Here is a 15,475-nt window from a genome sequence, read left to right as displayed (position 1 = left end):
ACAGCGTATTCCGAAAATCTGTCAACGTCGAAGTATATTTTGGTTATCAGATACATGGAGAGGAGAAAAACAAAAATTTTCATAATAAAAACAGAAAATGGCCCTATTTAACATTCAGAGTAACACTCATTGGTATCACTAAATGTCTAATTTGTTTTACTTCTTTGTATTTCTGCCTTGATCATTCATGTTATGTAGCTCAAATTTTTGAAAAGAAGCATTTCTGTCATCATTAAGGAATAGAAAGAAAATATTCTGGCGAAAGAGAGTAGAAGAAAAGGATTAAAAAAGTAGGAGATCGATCTGTAAAATGGAGTTATCACAGAAGCGCGAAAGAGCTGTAAAGTGTTTACTTCGCACTCTCTGCCAGCCTCACAGCCACGCCATTGACGATCTCCTACCTGAGCAGAATACGTGGGCATCGTTGAGATGTTAAATGTCTAGGCTCCAGATGAGTTTTTCCGTTATGAGGAAATCGTTAAAAGCTTTTGATTCATCCAAAAAGTTCTCTGGTTTGTTAGTCAGCCATTGCTATATAACAACCAGAGAATTTCAGTGGCATTTAACAAAAAACATGTTTCTCACAAATTTCCAGGTGAGCTTAAACCCGAGCTTTAGGTTTGCAGCAGCTGGGGCCGCTCTGACGGCCCCGTGGTTGAGTAGGGCTGGCAGTTCTGTTCCCGCTGCTGCTCACTTTCCTCCTGGGACCAACAGACTAGCTCTGTGTGTTCTTACCATGGCAGTGGCAGAGGCAAGTGGGCACGCCCAGTTCCCAGAAGTACTTTTGAAGCCTTTGGTCATATCACATCCACTAACATTTAATTGGGCTTCCATGATAGCTCAGTTGGTAAAGAATCTGCCTGCAACGCAGGAGACCCTGGTTCAATTCCTGGGTCAGAAAGATCTGCTGGGGAAGGGATAGGCTATACTGGAGTACGCCAGTATTCTTGGGCTTCCCTTGTGGCTCAACTGGTAAAGAATCCGCCTGCAGTGTGGGAGACCAGGGTTTGATCCCTGGGTTGGGAAGATTTCCCTGGAGAAAGGAAAGGCTACCCACCCCAGTATTCTGGCCTGGAGAATTCTACATATTTAATTGGTCAAAGCAGATCTCACAGCCAATTGCAAAGTCTTGTTGCAGGGAAGTAACACTGCCCATTGAGGGGTGGTGGGGATCAGAAGGCTAGTGGTAGGGACTATGTCTAAGCAGTAATCTAGCGTATGTGGACAGTAGTCTCATAAGCTCTAAACTTCTAGTTTAAAAAGATGAAGTAGTCATTCTGTGTTATTTAGTTTTATTTAAAGAAATATATGTAATATTTTGTCTGTAGTGAGGAAATGTAGTCGGTGAGTTCTATAGGGAAGAAGAGCGAGCATGCCCTCTGGAAGTTAATTAGGACCAAATGGGAAGAAACAGTCTGACTTCCATATATCCTGAAACTGACAGAGGGGAAAGGATTTTAGATAGAATGGTGCTACTCACTGTTCAGCACTGTTCTAAGTGGTGTGTGGCTCACAACAAACTAGAAAATTCTTCAAGAGATGGGAATACTAGACTACCTGACCTGCCTCCTGAGAAATCTGTATGCAGGTCAAGAAGCAACAGTTAGAACCGGACATGGAACCATGGACTGGTTCCAGATTGGGAAAGGAGCATGTCAAGGCTGTATAAGTTATTTAACTTACATAAAGAATACATCATATGAAATGCCGGACTGTATGAAGCACAAGCTGGAATCAGGATTGCTGGGAGAAGTATCAATAACCTCAGATATGAAGATGACACCAAGAACTAAAGAGCCTCTTGATAAAGGTGAAAGAGGAGAGTGAAAAAGCTGGCTTAAAACTCAACATTCAGAAAACTAAGATCATGGCATTCAATCCCATCACTTCATGGGAAATATATGGGGAAACAGTGAGAGACATTTTTTGGTGGGGGAAAGGGGGCTCCAAAATCACTGCAGATGGTGAGTGCAGTTCAAAGATGCTTCCTACTTAGAAGAAAAACTATGACCAACCTAGACAGCATATTGAAAAGCAGAGACATTGCTTTGCCAACAAAGGTCCATCTAGTCAAAGCTCGGAGAAGGCAATGGCACCCCACTCCAGTACTCTTGCCTGGAAAATCCCATGGACAGAGGAGCCTAGCAGGCTACAGTTCATGGGGTTGTGAAGAGTCAGACACGACTGAGGAACTTCACTTTCACTTTTCACTTTCATGCATTGGAGAAGGAAATGGCAACCCACTCCAGTGTTCTTGCCTGGAGAATCCCAGGGACAGAGGAGCCTGGTGGGCTGCCGTCTATGGGCTCACACAGAGTCGGACACGACTGAAGTGACTTAGCAGCAGCAGCAGTCAAAGCTGTGGTTTTTCCAGTAATCATGTATGGATGTGAGAGTTGGACTGTAAAGAAAGCTGAGCGTCGAAAAATTGATGCTTTTGAACTGTGGTGCTGGAGAATAGTCTTGAGTGTCCCTTGGACTGCAAGGAGATCCAACCAGTCTATCCTAAAGGAAATCAGTCCTGAATATTCATTGGAAGAACAGATGCTAAAGCTGAAACTCCAATACTTTGGCCACCTAATGCGAAGAACTGACTCATTGGAAAAGACCCCATGCTGGGAAAGATTGAAGGTGGGAGGAGAAGGGGACGGCAGAGGATGAGATGTTTGGATGGCATCACTGACTCTATGGACTTGAGTTTGAGCAAGCTCCTGGAGTTGATGATGGACAGGCAAACCTGGCGTGCTGCAGTCCATGGGGTTGCAAAGAGTCGGACACAACTAAGCAACTGAACTGATTCAAAGTGGATCTACAATGAGAGCAGATTGGTGAGAGTATGCATTTTAAAACTTTTGTAGCAATTTGACATTGCCACAGTATTCAAGCAGTGTTTCTACTGAATTTTACTAACGTATTGGTTCATGTTAGATTGGAAACTTAAAAAGAACCAAACTTAAAAATCTGTTCCTTGATGCAAGATAGTTTGAGAAGAGCTCAGATAGACTTTCCACTGACTAGAAATGAATACTTCCACTGCACATAAATGGACTTTCTGATTTATCCATTAGTCTTTGGGATTTGGGTTATCAACACTTCATCACCAAGAATCTGACCATCTTTGAGTGTGCAGTAGTGTTTTACAAGACTGGTCCAGATTTTTCCAAGGAAATTTCTTTGTATGAAGCCTCTTTGTATCTCATTTCCTAGCCTTTCCCTGCCAGCATCCATTTGACCTTGCTGCTGTAGTATTTACATTTTCATTCCATTATTGACAAACTTGGTGAAAGATAAGTTACCACTAACTGAAATTGTTTACTATAACATGAAAATACTCATTTTGACAATACTAGGAAAATCTCTTTAAAATGTCCCTTCCACCTTTTTTTAAATTTTAGCCCAATTTTCTTTTACATTTCTGAGTTAACATCACCATGTTTGGTGAATTTATAAGGTGCTTTTCTGTTCATGAGAGAGGCAGTTCTAAGTGAAGAAGTTACGTTGAGCGTTGATTGTTAGAAAACCTAAGTTAAGAAGCATGACAAGGAAAAAGATTTTTAGGATGGAAGGAAAGGATGTTTCATTAAGTATGACTGTCTTCCTGGCTGTATGACCTTGGGCAAGTTAATTCGTCTTTGTGAGTCTTAGTTTTCTCATCTGTAAAATGGGAATTATAATATTACCTTCTTCAAGAATATTATCAAAATTAAGCACGGAAATGTTAGCATTATGTTTTGTTTTTAATTATCTACCAGATGTCAGGTGCTATAGCATCAGAGATAAAGGGGGGTCACTACCCCAGAAGAGCGCTCAGTCTGACAGAGGAGTCAGACAAATATGTCAGAAATGTAAACTAAACTAGTATGAGAATTTAATGCTATTACAGAGAGAAACACAGGACATTGTGGAAGATTTTAGGTAGGAGGAACACCTAACTTTTGACTTAGGCTTTGGGGAATGGGCTCAAGGTAGGCTTTTGAAAGAGGCAATATCTCAGCTGGCTCTAAAAGAATGTGGAGGAGTTATGAAGGAAAAATTAAGAGACTCAGGGTGGTTGAGTGGTTTGCCCAAAGTGACTTTTCTGCCTAATGCCCAAGTTGGGGTTTCAAGCCAATCTGATTTCAAAGTCCGTTTTACTTATTATGTCTTACTTCTTTGTAAACCTGAAAAGTTTAAACATATGATGTTATCTTTCTCTTTTTTTCCTCTGCCAATATCCTGGTTTTAGTAGGACTGTGACACATTCTGTTAAATAACTTCTCTTTTAATTTGCCCTGTTTTGCCCCCAAGCACATCTACCAGATTGCCTTCGCCGTCATGGTGATTCATACTGCTCACCTCTACTCCGCTGCCTGCTTTAAAACGACAGAAGTCCTCCATTGGCTGCTGGGCGAGGCCTGTCCTCCTCAGCTTGGCATTCAGGACTTACTGTAAAATCATGAGGACTGTCCAGGACTTCCATATTTCCCACTTTTCATGAGCACATATTCATGCCTCTGGTGTCATTTACATGCGGATATCACTTTATAAGGATGCCATTTTAAGGTTTAGATTAAATAAATTAATCTTCAGTCTTTAGATTTAATTACTCTCTTACAACTGAGTGCTCATGCGCGCACACACACACTTACTCTGTTATTTCTAAAAATGATTTTATCATTATGACCAAAAGAGCTTGGATGTCATCCTTCTTTAGTTCCATACCCAGCATAACGGTTCTTGGTTATTGCTGTTGTTTAGCTGCTAAGTCATGTCTGACTCTTTTGTGACCCCATGAACTGTTGCCCACCAGGCTCCTCTGTCCATAAGATTTCCCAAGCAAGAACACTGGAATAGGTTGCCATTTCCTTCTCCAGGGGATCTTCCTGACCCAGGGATCAAACCCGTGTCTCCTGCATTGGCAGGTGGAGTCTTTACCACTGAGCCACCAGGGAAGTCCAAGGGTTCTTGGTACTCTACCCATAATGTGAGGAGCTAAGCTCTGCTCCTACATTTTTCTGGAGGGATCTTTCTTCTAGAGGGATCCTTTTTTTGAGGAGAGGTAAGGAGAACAGTTCTGATTGTTAGCTACTACTACTACGTCGCCTCAGTCGTGTCCGACTCTGTGCGACCCCATAGACGGCAGCCCACCAGGCTCCCCGATCCCTGGGATTCTCCAGGCCAGAACACTGGAGTGGGTTGCCATTTCCTTCTCCAAAGCAGAAAAGTGAAAGTGAAGTCGCTCAGTCGTGTCCGACTCTTCAAGATCCCATGGACTACAGCCTACCAGGCTCCTCTGTCCATGGGATTTTCCAGGCAAGAGTACTGGAGTGGGTCGCCATTGCCTTCTCCTCTGATTGTTAGAAATTTCTTTTTAATAATGAGTCAGAATCTCCTCTTTTACCATCCATTTGTTTCCCAGGACTTGCCCTTGGAACCATAGATAATTGGTCTTTTTTTTTTTTCTGACTCATGAGGTTCCATCAGACATTGAAAGATAGCTCTTACATCTCTCCTTGGGTTTCTCTTACATAAATCATTAATAATATTGTTCAGAGCTTTTTTCATTAACAGGCCTCAAACTCTTCACTGTACTTTTGCCCTCCTCTGAGAATTCTAGGGTTTTGTCATTGCTGGTCTAAAACCACAGGGCTTAGAACAGAACACAGCATCCAATAGGACAGCAATGCAACATTATTCCTTTGATTATGACTCTATGCTTGTGTCTTAAAAGCCTGTGATTGTTTTAGCTTTATAATAATCATTTCACCTTTGGCATTCATTCAGTTAATATACCCAGATACTATCTTTACATAATGGTTGTAGTTAAGCTAGCTCTTCTTGTCATCTACTCTGCAGTTGACTCTCTTTAAATACAGAACTTAAGATTTTTTAAGTTAGATTCCACCTTCATTTTGATCCATCTTTTTAGCTAATTTTGACCATTTTATCCAGTGTATTTTTAACTGTGTTTCCCAGCTTGAGGTTATCTCAAGACTTTGAAGCCTACTTTCCAACTTGATGAACATCAGAAAAGTAGAGACTCTCCACTCCATCTCAGGAGTTGACCAGTGCTTCTTACACATGATTCTGTTAGCCAGTGTTCTGTCACCCCTCCACATCTTTTTGTCTTACCTTCAAAGATCTCATTTGTACATTCAGCAAATTTTTATTCCGTGCCTACCATGTGGAAGAAGATACCAGTGATATAGTGAAGACAGCGGTCCCCATCTTCTCAGCTAACAATCTAGAGACATCATGAAGTGTTCTGTTAAATGCTTTACAGAAATTAGGTTACACAGTTCTCCATGATACTCGGTTTCTCTGTTGTCATATCAGAAGGGGAAGATGCATTACTTTTTACAAACTCTATATTGACTCCTAATGATCATACATCACCTGAAAATGGGAATCGTTATCATTCTCTTTTCACGGGTTCACAAGAACTTTGAGCTTGGAAAGTCTCCAGAGTTTATTCCTGACCTTTCTACCTTTTATTGTATCTTTTAAACCTCCAAGCTCATTGGAGAGCAGCCTGTTTAGCTACATTTGTGGCGGTGGCAGTGGCATCTAATCCCCCCATTATTGGGATTCTTTTTGTATTTTATGATAAACTTAGTTGTGAAGAATGTCTGTCCAACTTTAGCCATTTTCCCTTACACAGTCTTTGTCACTCCAATTCTGTTTGTGTTTTATCTTTGTATTTTGAAATTATTTTTCCAAAGGAAAATAGCTGACTATCCTCGGATGTTTTTCTTCTCTTCTTAAAGCACTTAAAGTGTCATAGTCACTTTCTCCAGGATCCTGGTCCTTTTCACTTAAACCTTGTATTTCTTTTTAGTTCAACCAATGAACAAAAAAACTGCAGTACTCTAAGGGATGAAACTATCAACAATGGAAAGTGTTGGTTTTTTACTAGAATAATACCAAAAACAGATATCCTCGTAGTTCCCAGAAGATAGCCCACCCATATCCCTAAGTGTGGGTTCACTTATCTGTCAGGTGTCATCCAAACCTCAACTTGCCAGTTCCCACAGCTGTGTCATGCCTACCTATTCTTCCTTCTTTCCCCATTGGTCTAGTGCTCTCTGCTCTGTCTTGTACAGATTTTGAGTTGCACATAGATGTTTATTTTCTTAAACAATTATGAGAATTCCCGCCTTTTTCTGTAGATCTTTGTGGAACAGCAGATTCCCTGTAGTTGTCAAAATCTATTATGGTTACCAGTTGCTACCCCATCCCATCAAGTCTTGGTGACTTCCATGAGATATTATTATCTCTGTGTTCTTTTTTTCCTATTGCTACTTTTACAATTGGTATCTAACACACTAATGTTCAATAATATTTATGATTAATCTCAAGAGGTATTTGCCTTCTCTTTTAGGCTGTGAGGATATCATTGCTGAAAGCATCTCATTAGATACCTTAATTGCCATCCTCAAGTGGAGCTCTCATCCATATGGCTCTAAGTGGGTGCACCGACAAGCTTTACATTTCCTCTGTGAGGAATTTTCCCAGGTCATGACTTCGGATGTTTTTTATGAACTCAGCAAAGATCATCTGCTTACTGCTGTCCAGTCTGACTACCTACAGGTAATCATTTATACACCTCTCAAATTCATTGTCATTCGTCTGTGCACCAGGAAGCCCATCTGTATTCGATTATTCTCCCACCCGGGAGATCAGCCCACCCAGGAATGCCCTCTTCATGTTGGTGCAGCCGAAGGTTTCTAGGTCTCTGGCCCTTTGCGCTCACTGCCACCGTCACTGAGCAGTGTGAAGCAGCCCAGGTCCTAACCAGCGATTCCCCAAAGGGGTTCTGGCAGTAGGCAAGGTCGGAAGCATATCCCAGTGGTGATTCTCTTGGCTTCTGTTAATAGTAGATTCACTATAACAGCTTCTTTTATTTTTGGTAAAGTATCAGAAGATACTTAGACTTAAGCAGCACAAAGCAAAAATAACATTCAATTTCAGACCTATTTGGACATTTCTTAAAATTCAGTGTATGAGTCCTGCTGAAGTATAATAATGTTTTCAACTACTTATTTTTAGTCAGAAGTACATTTAAACAAATTCTTGTATTCTTATATATCATTTATAATTAAGTAATTTAAACTAACAGTAAATACTTTGAGGTAGAGTTTATTCAAGGTTGGTTTTTTTCTTTTTTGCATTCGCTGTATGACTTTTATGCTGGTAACTGTACAGCAGTTTTAATGTTATAAAGTTATAAACTCATTAAGCCATATCCTATTTCTTCGTATTTGTACCAGAAAAATTATGAAATGCTTTCACTCAGTCAGCAGTGCAGTGAAGAGTTAAATAATCCACTTAGCATCTGTATTTTTCCTTCATACACTGCTTTGATTGTAGTACATATGTTGTCATAATTGGTTTTGATGAGTTTAGGATCTGTTTTCATTAACCTTATTGTTTCACTGTCCTGATGCAGACATTATAGGAGTTAGGATTTGTCAGTTCAGTTTCCCCCTCAGTCTGCCTCTGCCATCACAAAGCTTCCATAAGCCTCTTATCCTTATCCATCAGAGGGCAGACAGAATGAAAACCACAATCACAGAAAACTAACCAATCTGATCACATGGACCACAGGCTTGTCTAACTCAGTGAAACTATGATCCATGCCATGTAAGGCCACCCAAGATGGGCAGGTCATGGTGGAGAGTTCTGACAAAACATGGTCCCCTAGAGAAGGGAATGGCAAACCACTTCAGTATTCTTGCCTTGAGAACCCCATGAACAGTATGAAAAGGCAAAGATAGGATACTGAAAGATGAACTCTCCTGCTTGGTAGATACCCAGTATGCTACTGGAGATCAGTGGAGAAATAACACCAGAGAGAATGAAGAGATGGAGCCAAAGAGAAAACAACATCCAGTTGTGGATATGACAGGCAATAGAAGTAAAGTCCAGTGCTGTAAAGAGCAATATTGCATAGGAACCTGGAATGTTAGGTCCATCAATCAAGGCAAATTGGAAGTGGTCAAACAGGAGATGGCAAGAGTGAACATCAACATTTTAGGAATCAGCGAACTAAGATGGACTGGAATGGGTGAACTTAACTCAGAATACGATTGTATCTACTACTGTGGGCAAGAATCTCTTAGAAGAAATGGAGTAGCCATCATAGTCAACAAAAGAGTCTGAAATGCAGTGTTTCGATGCAGTCTCAAAAATGACAGAATGATCTCTGTTCGTTTTCAAGGCAAACCATTCAGTATCATAGTAATCCAAGTCTATGCCCCAACCGGTAATGCTGAAGAAGCTGAAGTTGAATGGTTCTATGAAGACCTACAAGACCTAGAACTAACACCCAAAAAAGATGTCCTTTTCAGGAAGTCAAAAAACACCTGGAGTAACAGGCAAATTTGGCCTTGGAGTACAAAACGAAGCATGTCAAAGGCTAACAGTTTTGCTGAGAGAATGCACTGGTCATAGAAAACACCTTCTTCTGGCAACACAAGAAAAGACTGTACACATGGACATCACCAGATGGTCAACACCAAAATCAGATTGATTATATTCTTTGCAGCCAAAGGTGGAGAAGCTCTATACAGTCAGCAAAAACAAGACCAGGAGCTGACTGTGGCTCAGATCATGAACTGCTTATTGCCAAATTCAGACTTAAATTGAAGACAGTAGGGAAAACCACTAGACCATTCAGGTATGACCTAAATCAAATCCCTTACAATTATATGGTGGAAGTAAAAAATAGATTCAAGGGATTAGACCTGATAGAGTGCCTGAAGAAGTATGGACGGAGGTTCATGACGTTGTACAGGAGGCAGTGATCAAGACCATCCCCAAGAAATGCAAAAAGGCAAAGTGGTTGTCTGAGGAGGCCTTACAAATAGCTGAGAAAAGAAAAGATACAAAAGGCAAAGGAGAAAAGGAAAGATATAAGCATCTGAATGCAGAGTTCCAAAGAATAGCAAGGAGAGATAAGAAAGCCTTCTTCAGTGATCAGTGCGAAGAAATAGAGGAAAACAGTAGAATGGGAAAGACCAGAGATCTCTTCAAAAAAATTAGAAATACCAAGGGAATATTTCATGCAAAGATGGGCACAATAAAGGACAGAAAAGGTATGGACCTAACAGAGGCAGAGGATACTAAGAAGAGGTGACAAGAATACACAGAAGAACTACACAGAAAAGATCTTCATGACCCAGATAACCATGATGGTATAATCACTCACCTTGAGCCAGACATCCTGGAATGCGAAGTCAAGGGGGCCTTAGGAAGCATCACTGTGAACAAAGCTAGTGGAGGTGATGGAATTCCAGTTGAGCTATTTTAAATCCTAAAAGATAATGCTGTGAAAGTGCTTCACTCAATATGCCAGCAAATTTGGAAAAGTCAGCAGTGGCCACAGGACTGGAAAAGGTCTGTTTTATTCCAATCCCAAAGAAATGCAGTGCCAAAGAATGCTCAAACTACCACACAGTTGCACTCATCTCACACGCTAGCAAGTAATGCTCAAAATTCTCCAAGCCAGGCTTCAACAGTATGTGAACTGTGAACTTCCAGATGTTCAAGCTGGATTTAGAAAAGGCAGAGGAACCAGGGATCAAATTGCCAATATCTGCTGGATCATCAGAAAAGCAAGAGTTCCAGAAAAGATCTGTTTCTTCTTTATTGACTGTGCCAAAGCTTTTGACCTTGTGGATCAGAACAAACTGTGGAAAATTCTTCGAGAGATGGGGATACCAGCCACCTTACCTGCCTCCTGAGAAATCTGTATGCAGGTCAGGAAGCAACGGTTACAACTGGACATGGAACAACGGACTGATCCCAAATTGGGTAAGGAGTACGTCAAGGCTGTATGTTGTCATTCTGCTTGTTTAACTTGTATGCAGAGTACATCATGAGAAATGTCGGGCTGGATGAAGCACAAGCTGGAATCAAGACTGCCGGGAGAAATATCAGTAACCTCAGATATGCAGATAATACCACCCTTATGGCAGAAAGCAAAGAAAAACTAGAGAGCTTTTTGATTAAGCTGAAAGACAAGAATGAAAAAGCTGGCTTAAAACTCAACATTCAGAAAACTAAGATCATGGCATCCAGGCCCATCACTTTATGGCAAATAGATCGGGAAACAGTGAGAGACTTTATTTTTTGGGGGGAAGGGGGCTCCAAAATCACTGCAGATGGTGACTGCAGCCATGAAATTAAAAGACGCTTGCTCCTTGGAAGAGAAGTTATGACCAACCTAGACAGCATATTAATAAGCAGAGACATTACTTTGCCAACAAAGGTCCATCTAGTCAAAGCTATGGTTTTTCCATTAGTCATGTATGGATGTGAGAGTTGGACTATGAAGAAAGCTTAGTGCCAAAGAATTGATGCTTTTGGACTGTGGTGGTGGGGAGTAGACTCTTGAGAGTCCTTTGGACTGCAAGGAGATCCAGCCAGTCCATCCTAAAGGAAATCAGTCCTGAATATTTATTGGAGGGACTGATGCTGAAGCTGGGAAATGTTGAAGGTGGAAAAAGGGGACAACAAAGGATGAGATGGCCCATGGGGTCACAAAGAGTCGGACACGACTGAGGGACTGAACTGAACTGAACTTGATGATTGTTTAGAATCTTTGCATTTCTTCTTGGAATGTAAAAAAGTTGGAGAGCAACCTGGATTATGCCCTAAGATTTTAAATGCAGTACAAAGAAATGAGAAGCACATTGCCATTTCACAGACTGTGCCTGAGGGGTCCTTCACCAATCAGTGGCATACTTCGTGGAGATCATAGTGTCTTCTGCCAAGACAAGTTGCCATACTTGTTTTTTCCTGCTCCTGAAGGAGACAGCAGTCACACAGTGTCTTTACACTTTTACTTTCATGTATTTATCTCCATCTTGTCCACAAAAGAATTTAAGGCAGCTGTATAGAAACCATATAGTAAGATAAATTTAAAACAGGGAAAGAAAACAGTTTAAAAAACAAATAAAGATGGAAATAAGAGTAAAAAATTAATTTGAGCCAAGAGCGAGGTTACTGGACCAAATGTATATAATTGGGTCTGTGTATTTGCTTCCTGGTATACCACAGGTTTAGGTCAGACATTTGAAACTGCCAGTGTAATGAATGAAACGTGGCATGTTGCGCATTGTATGTACTTTATGACATAAGAAGAGTCTTTAATGAGATTAATGTCTATCTGTTTGCACTAAAATAAATATAAACTTTTTTTATTATAGGCAAGTGAACAAGATATCCTTAAATATCTGATTAAATGGGGTGAGCATCAGTTAATGAAGAGAATAGCAGACAGAGGTAAGCTCAGAAAACTAGCTTACAACTGGAAGTTTTTCCCAAAAGTTACTGAAGTGTATGCTGCACATTAGTCTTGACAGTTACCGCTGTTGCCTGGTGAAAATAGAAATATTTACAATCAGTAAAATCCTTTAGCGGACAGGGTATGCTTGGTTAGAAATAAATATCAGAAAGTTTACTTTTGCACTTTAAACTGTAACCCTTAATATTCTCTCTCTATGTGTTTAATAATGTATGTTGAATGATTTATAAAAGTATTAGAGTGTAATTTTTCAATTAATGAGTAAATTGTTACAAAGGCATGTTGTTGATGAAAATATTTTAGAATTAGATGGTAGTGATAAGTGCATAGCATTCTAAATGTACTGAAAGCCACAACATTGTACACTCTCAAATGGTTAAAATGGTAAATTTTACATTATGTGAATGTTGCTCGAGGAAAAATATATATATATGGCTACCAAAGGGAAGCATGTTTGTTGTTTATTTGAAGTTTTTGTGAAAGGTAAAGGAGAAATGATACTTTTGCATGGCCTCCAACCAGGGCACACTGCAGAGGAGACGCAAGCACCACCTGTCGCTCATGATCTTAACTGTGGGAGCTTGTGCTTATGTAGCAGTCTTACATCTATATCTAGGGTGAGCCCACCCACCTATGTGACTTCCTTCACATAATGTTGTGTTTGTCTATATAGTGAACCCAAATAAAAATATTTTAATTTGAAAAATTAAATGCAGGTTTCCCTTTCCTTTCACTTTTGACAGCTTTATACAGATAAATTAACATACCATAAAGTTTATGTTTGAAGTGTTCAAGTCAGTGTTTTTTAGTATACTTAGAGTTGTTCTTCTCACATTTTAAAATATTTTTAAAAAGTAAAGCTGAACCTGCCTTCAAATCATTTTATAGTGTTCCTTTAATATACTGCTACCAAGCTCTAGGAAACAAAAGCAGTCCTCCTGTCTTAATTCTCCTAATTTAATCTGTGGCCTGCAGAAGCCTTTCGCAGTTTCAGATTTGAAATTTTTCAAATATAAAAACCACTGCTGTTAATTTGGGACATTTTTGAAATGCCAGTATACCGTCTATGCTGCTGCTTTAAAGATTCTAAACTTGCAAATTCACCTACTTGCTAAAATTTATTTGTGATCCCCAAATGAGTACTCATGACACTTTTAGTCATTTGCAGAAATGCACGGAATAACAGAAGATTTGAATGACATACGTTTCCAGCCTATGGTAGAGCAAAGTGATACTCTGCCGTCTTAACTTCAATTCTCAAACAAGTGTCCTTTTCATAGTCTTTTTAGTGCTGGGTTTTTTACATCTTAGTAGGATTTTCTGGTAAGCCCACTGTCTAAGATAGCCTCCAAGTGTAACACTATTAATACTGTCTAGTGTTCCTAAGTCCAAGAGGGCTATGATGTGCCTTATGGAGAAAATACGTGTTAAATAAACATTCTTCAGGTGCATGAGTTACAGTGCTCTTGGCTGTGAGCTCATTGTTAATGAATCAACAATATATACTAACAAGGTGTCCTTAAACAGAAACATACATAAAACAAGGCTTTGTCTTCATGGGCTGACAAAAATATTGTGACCAGAGGCTCAAAGGAACCTAACTGTGTGTTTCCCTTAGGAGCAGTGGTTCAGTATTCACTAATTGTTGTGGTGGCTTTATAGAACAGTACCACCCCAAGTAACAAGAACCGATTATATATAGTGCTCCATAATCATCAAAGGCTTGTTTATTGATGTAAAGCTGGTAATGGTATGTCATATTTATTTTGGGCAGATAATGAACATCCTTGATAAAATTTCCATTGTTTAATGGTTTTCTGGCTGGGTTAGAATGGGAGGCTCTTCCAGAGAGGAGAAGGACGCTGCACGAACCAGACTGCACCTTTGCCTCAGTCACTTTCATGTATAAGGTTCTGCCCTTACCTGGTGCATATCTGGGGATTTCATGGAATATTTCGTTTGAAAACAGAACACCACTACTTTGAGAAAAAATTTCTTTTGAAAAGCAGTGCCTTATATACATATTGAATCCAAAGCATAACAAGGCAAGAACAAAAACCCTTTTCCACACACTGGCAGCAATTTTAATAAGCCTCTCGAAAAACAATATCTCTTTATCACAGTATTTAAAGGAAAATACCAGTTTACCTGTAGTGTTTGTGGAAAAAATCCAGCCTTTATATCGTGAATGATAAAGATCTTATTTTTAAGCAAAAAAAATAATAATATATATAGCCCCGAGTTTAAAGATATGATTAAAAATTCCTCAAATATGTTGTTTTCCTTCCCACCTCACTATCAAAAACCATATATATACTTCAGATCTTCCTCTTTCACTAATACCCCATGAAAAAAACATTTATTCTCTGCTCTGGACAGTGGAATATATTACACATGAACTTTTATGCCTTAACATTTCTGTGGAAATTTAGGAGACTCATAAAATTCTTAAATAGAGTGTACATTAGGTTTTGCTCCTTTAAGGTATCAGGTAATATAATTTTAGATACTCATTAAATTCCTATTAAATCTGTATAATAGCCTAATGAGCATACTCATAACTTACAGTTACCAGAAATAACGTTTGTCCTGTATTACCCTTATTAAATAAGTTGTATTAAAAAAAAAAAAAAAACTGGCCCCAAAAGTGAGGAACATTAAGAAAAAGCCCTTGATCAAACTAGATTTTAATAGATTGTTGTTTTTTCTCCTATGAGTTAGTATGCAGAAAAGAATTCTGTCTTCTTTAATGCAGAAAATTATAAAGAATGTTACCGTACTATTGACACCATGCTTTTTCTTTGTCCAAGAATATCTCTATTAAGGAAACTTCTTAAGCCATAAAAGTAATTTATCTATAGCACTTTTTAAAGCAGGTAAATTTAATATAGAGGATTACTGAAAGTATACTTAGAGAAGAAAGAGAGCCTTTCTCTGGAAATTTGAATTTGGGTGGAGACTTCTCATTTTCCATTTCTGTCATAGAGCCAAACTTACTGAGTGGCACTGCTCATAGTGTGAACAAGAGAGGTGTGAAAAGACGGGACCTGGACATCGAAGAGCTTAGAGAGATCCTTTCCTCTCTCTTACCTTTTGTACGAATTGAACACATCTTGCCTATAAACAGTGAAGTCCTAAGTGATGCAGTAAGTATCTTTCTTCATTTATCCCTTTCATGAAAATAAT

At 39.4% G+C, this 15,475-nt stretch overlaps 1 protein-coding gene across 1 annotated transcript in view; it reads left to right on the top strand.

Annotated features, from left to right (window-relative positions):
• Nucleotides 1-310: 310 nt before the first annotated feature.
• LOC128066533 (BTB/POZ domain-containing protein 7-like) overlaps nt 311-15,475 on the top strand; it is a 28,644-nt gene continuing 13,479 nt past the window's right edge. Inside the window, exons 1-6 of the mRNA XM_052659559.1 lie at nt 311-340; nt 596-751; nt 4,288-4,427; nt 7,341-7,569; nt 12,192-12,267; nt 15,275-15,435. Of these exons, the coding sequence (XP_052515519.1) occupies nt 311-340; nt 596-751; nt 4,288-4,427; nt 7,341-7,569; nt 12,192-12,267; nt 15,275-15,435 (792 nt within the window). The remainder of the gene's footprint in view (nt 341-595; nt 752-4,287; nt 4,428-7,340; nt 7,570-12,191; nt 12,268-15,274; nt 15,436-15,475) is intronic.

Source organism: Budorcas taxicolor, chromosome 21 (genome assembly GCF_023091745.1).
Source record: "Budorcas taxicolor isolate Tak-1 chromosome 21, Takin1.1, whole genome shotgun sequence".
NCBI classification, from domain to species: Eukaryota; Metazoa; Chordata; class Mammalia; order Artiodactyla; family Bovidae; genus Budorcas; species Budorcas taxicolor.
Note: the sequence above shows the minus strand (reverse complement) of the source record. Positions and strands in the feature narration are given on the sequence as shown.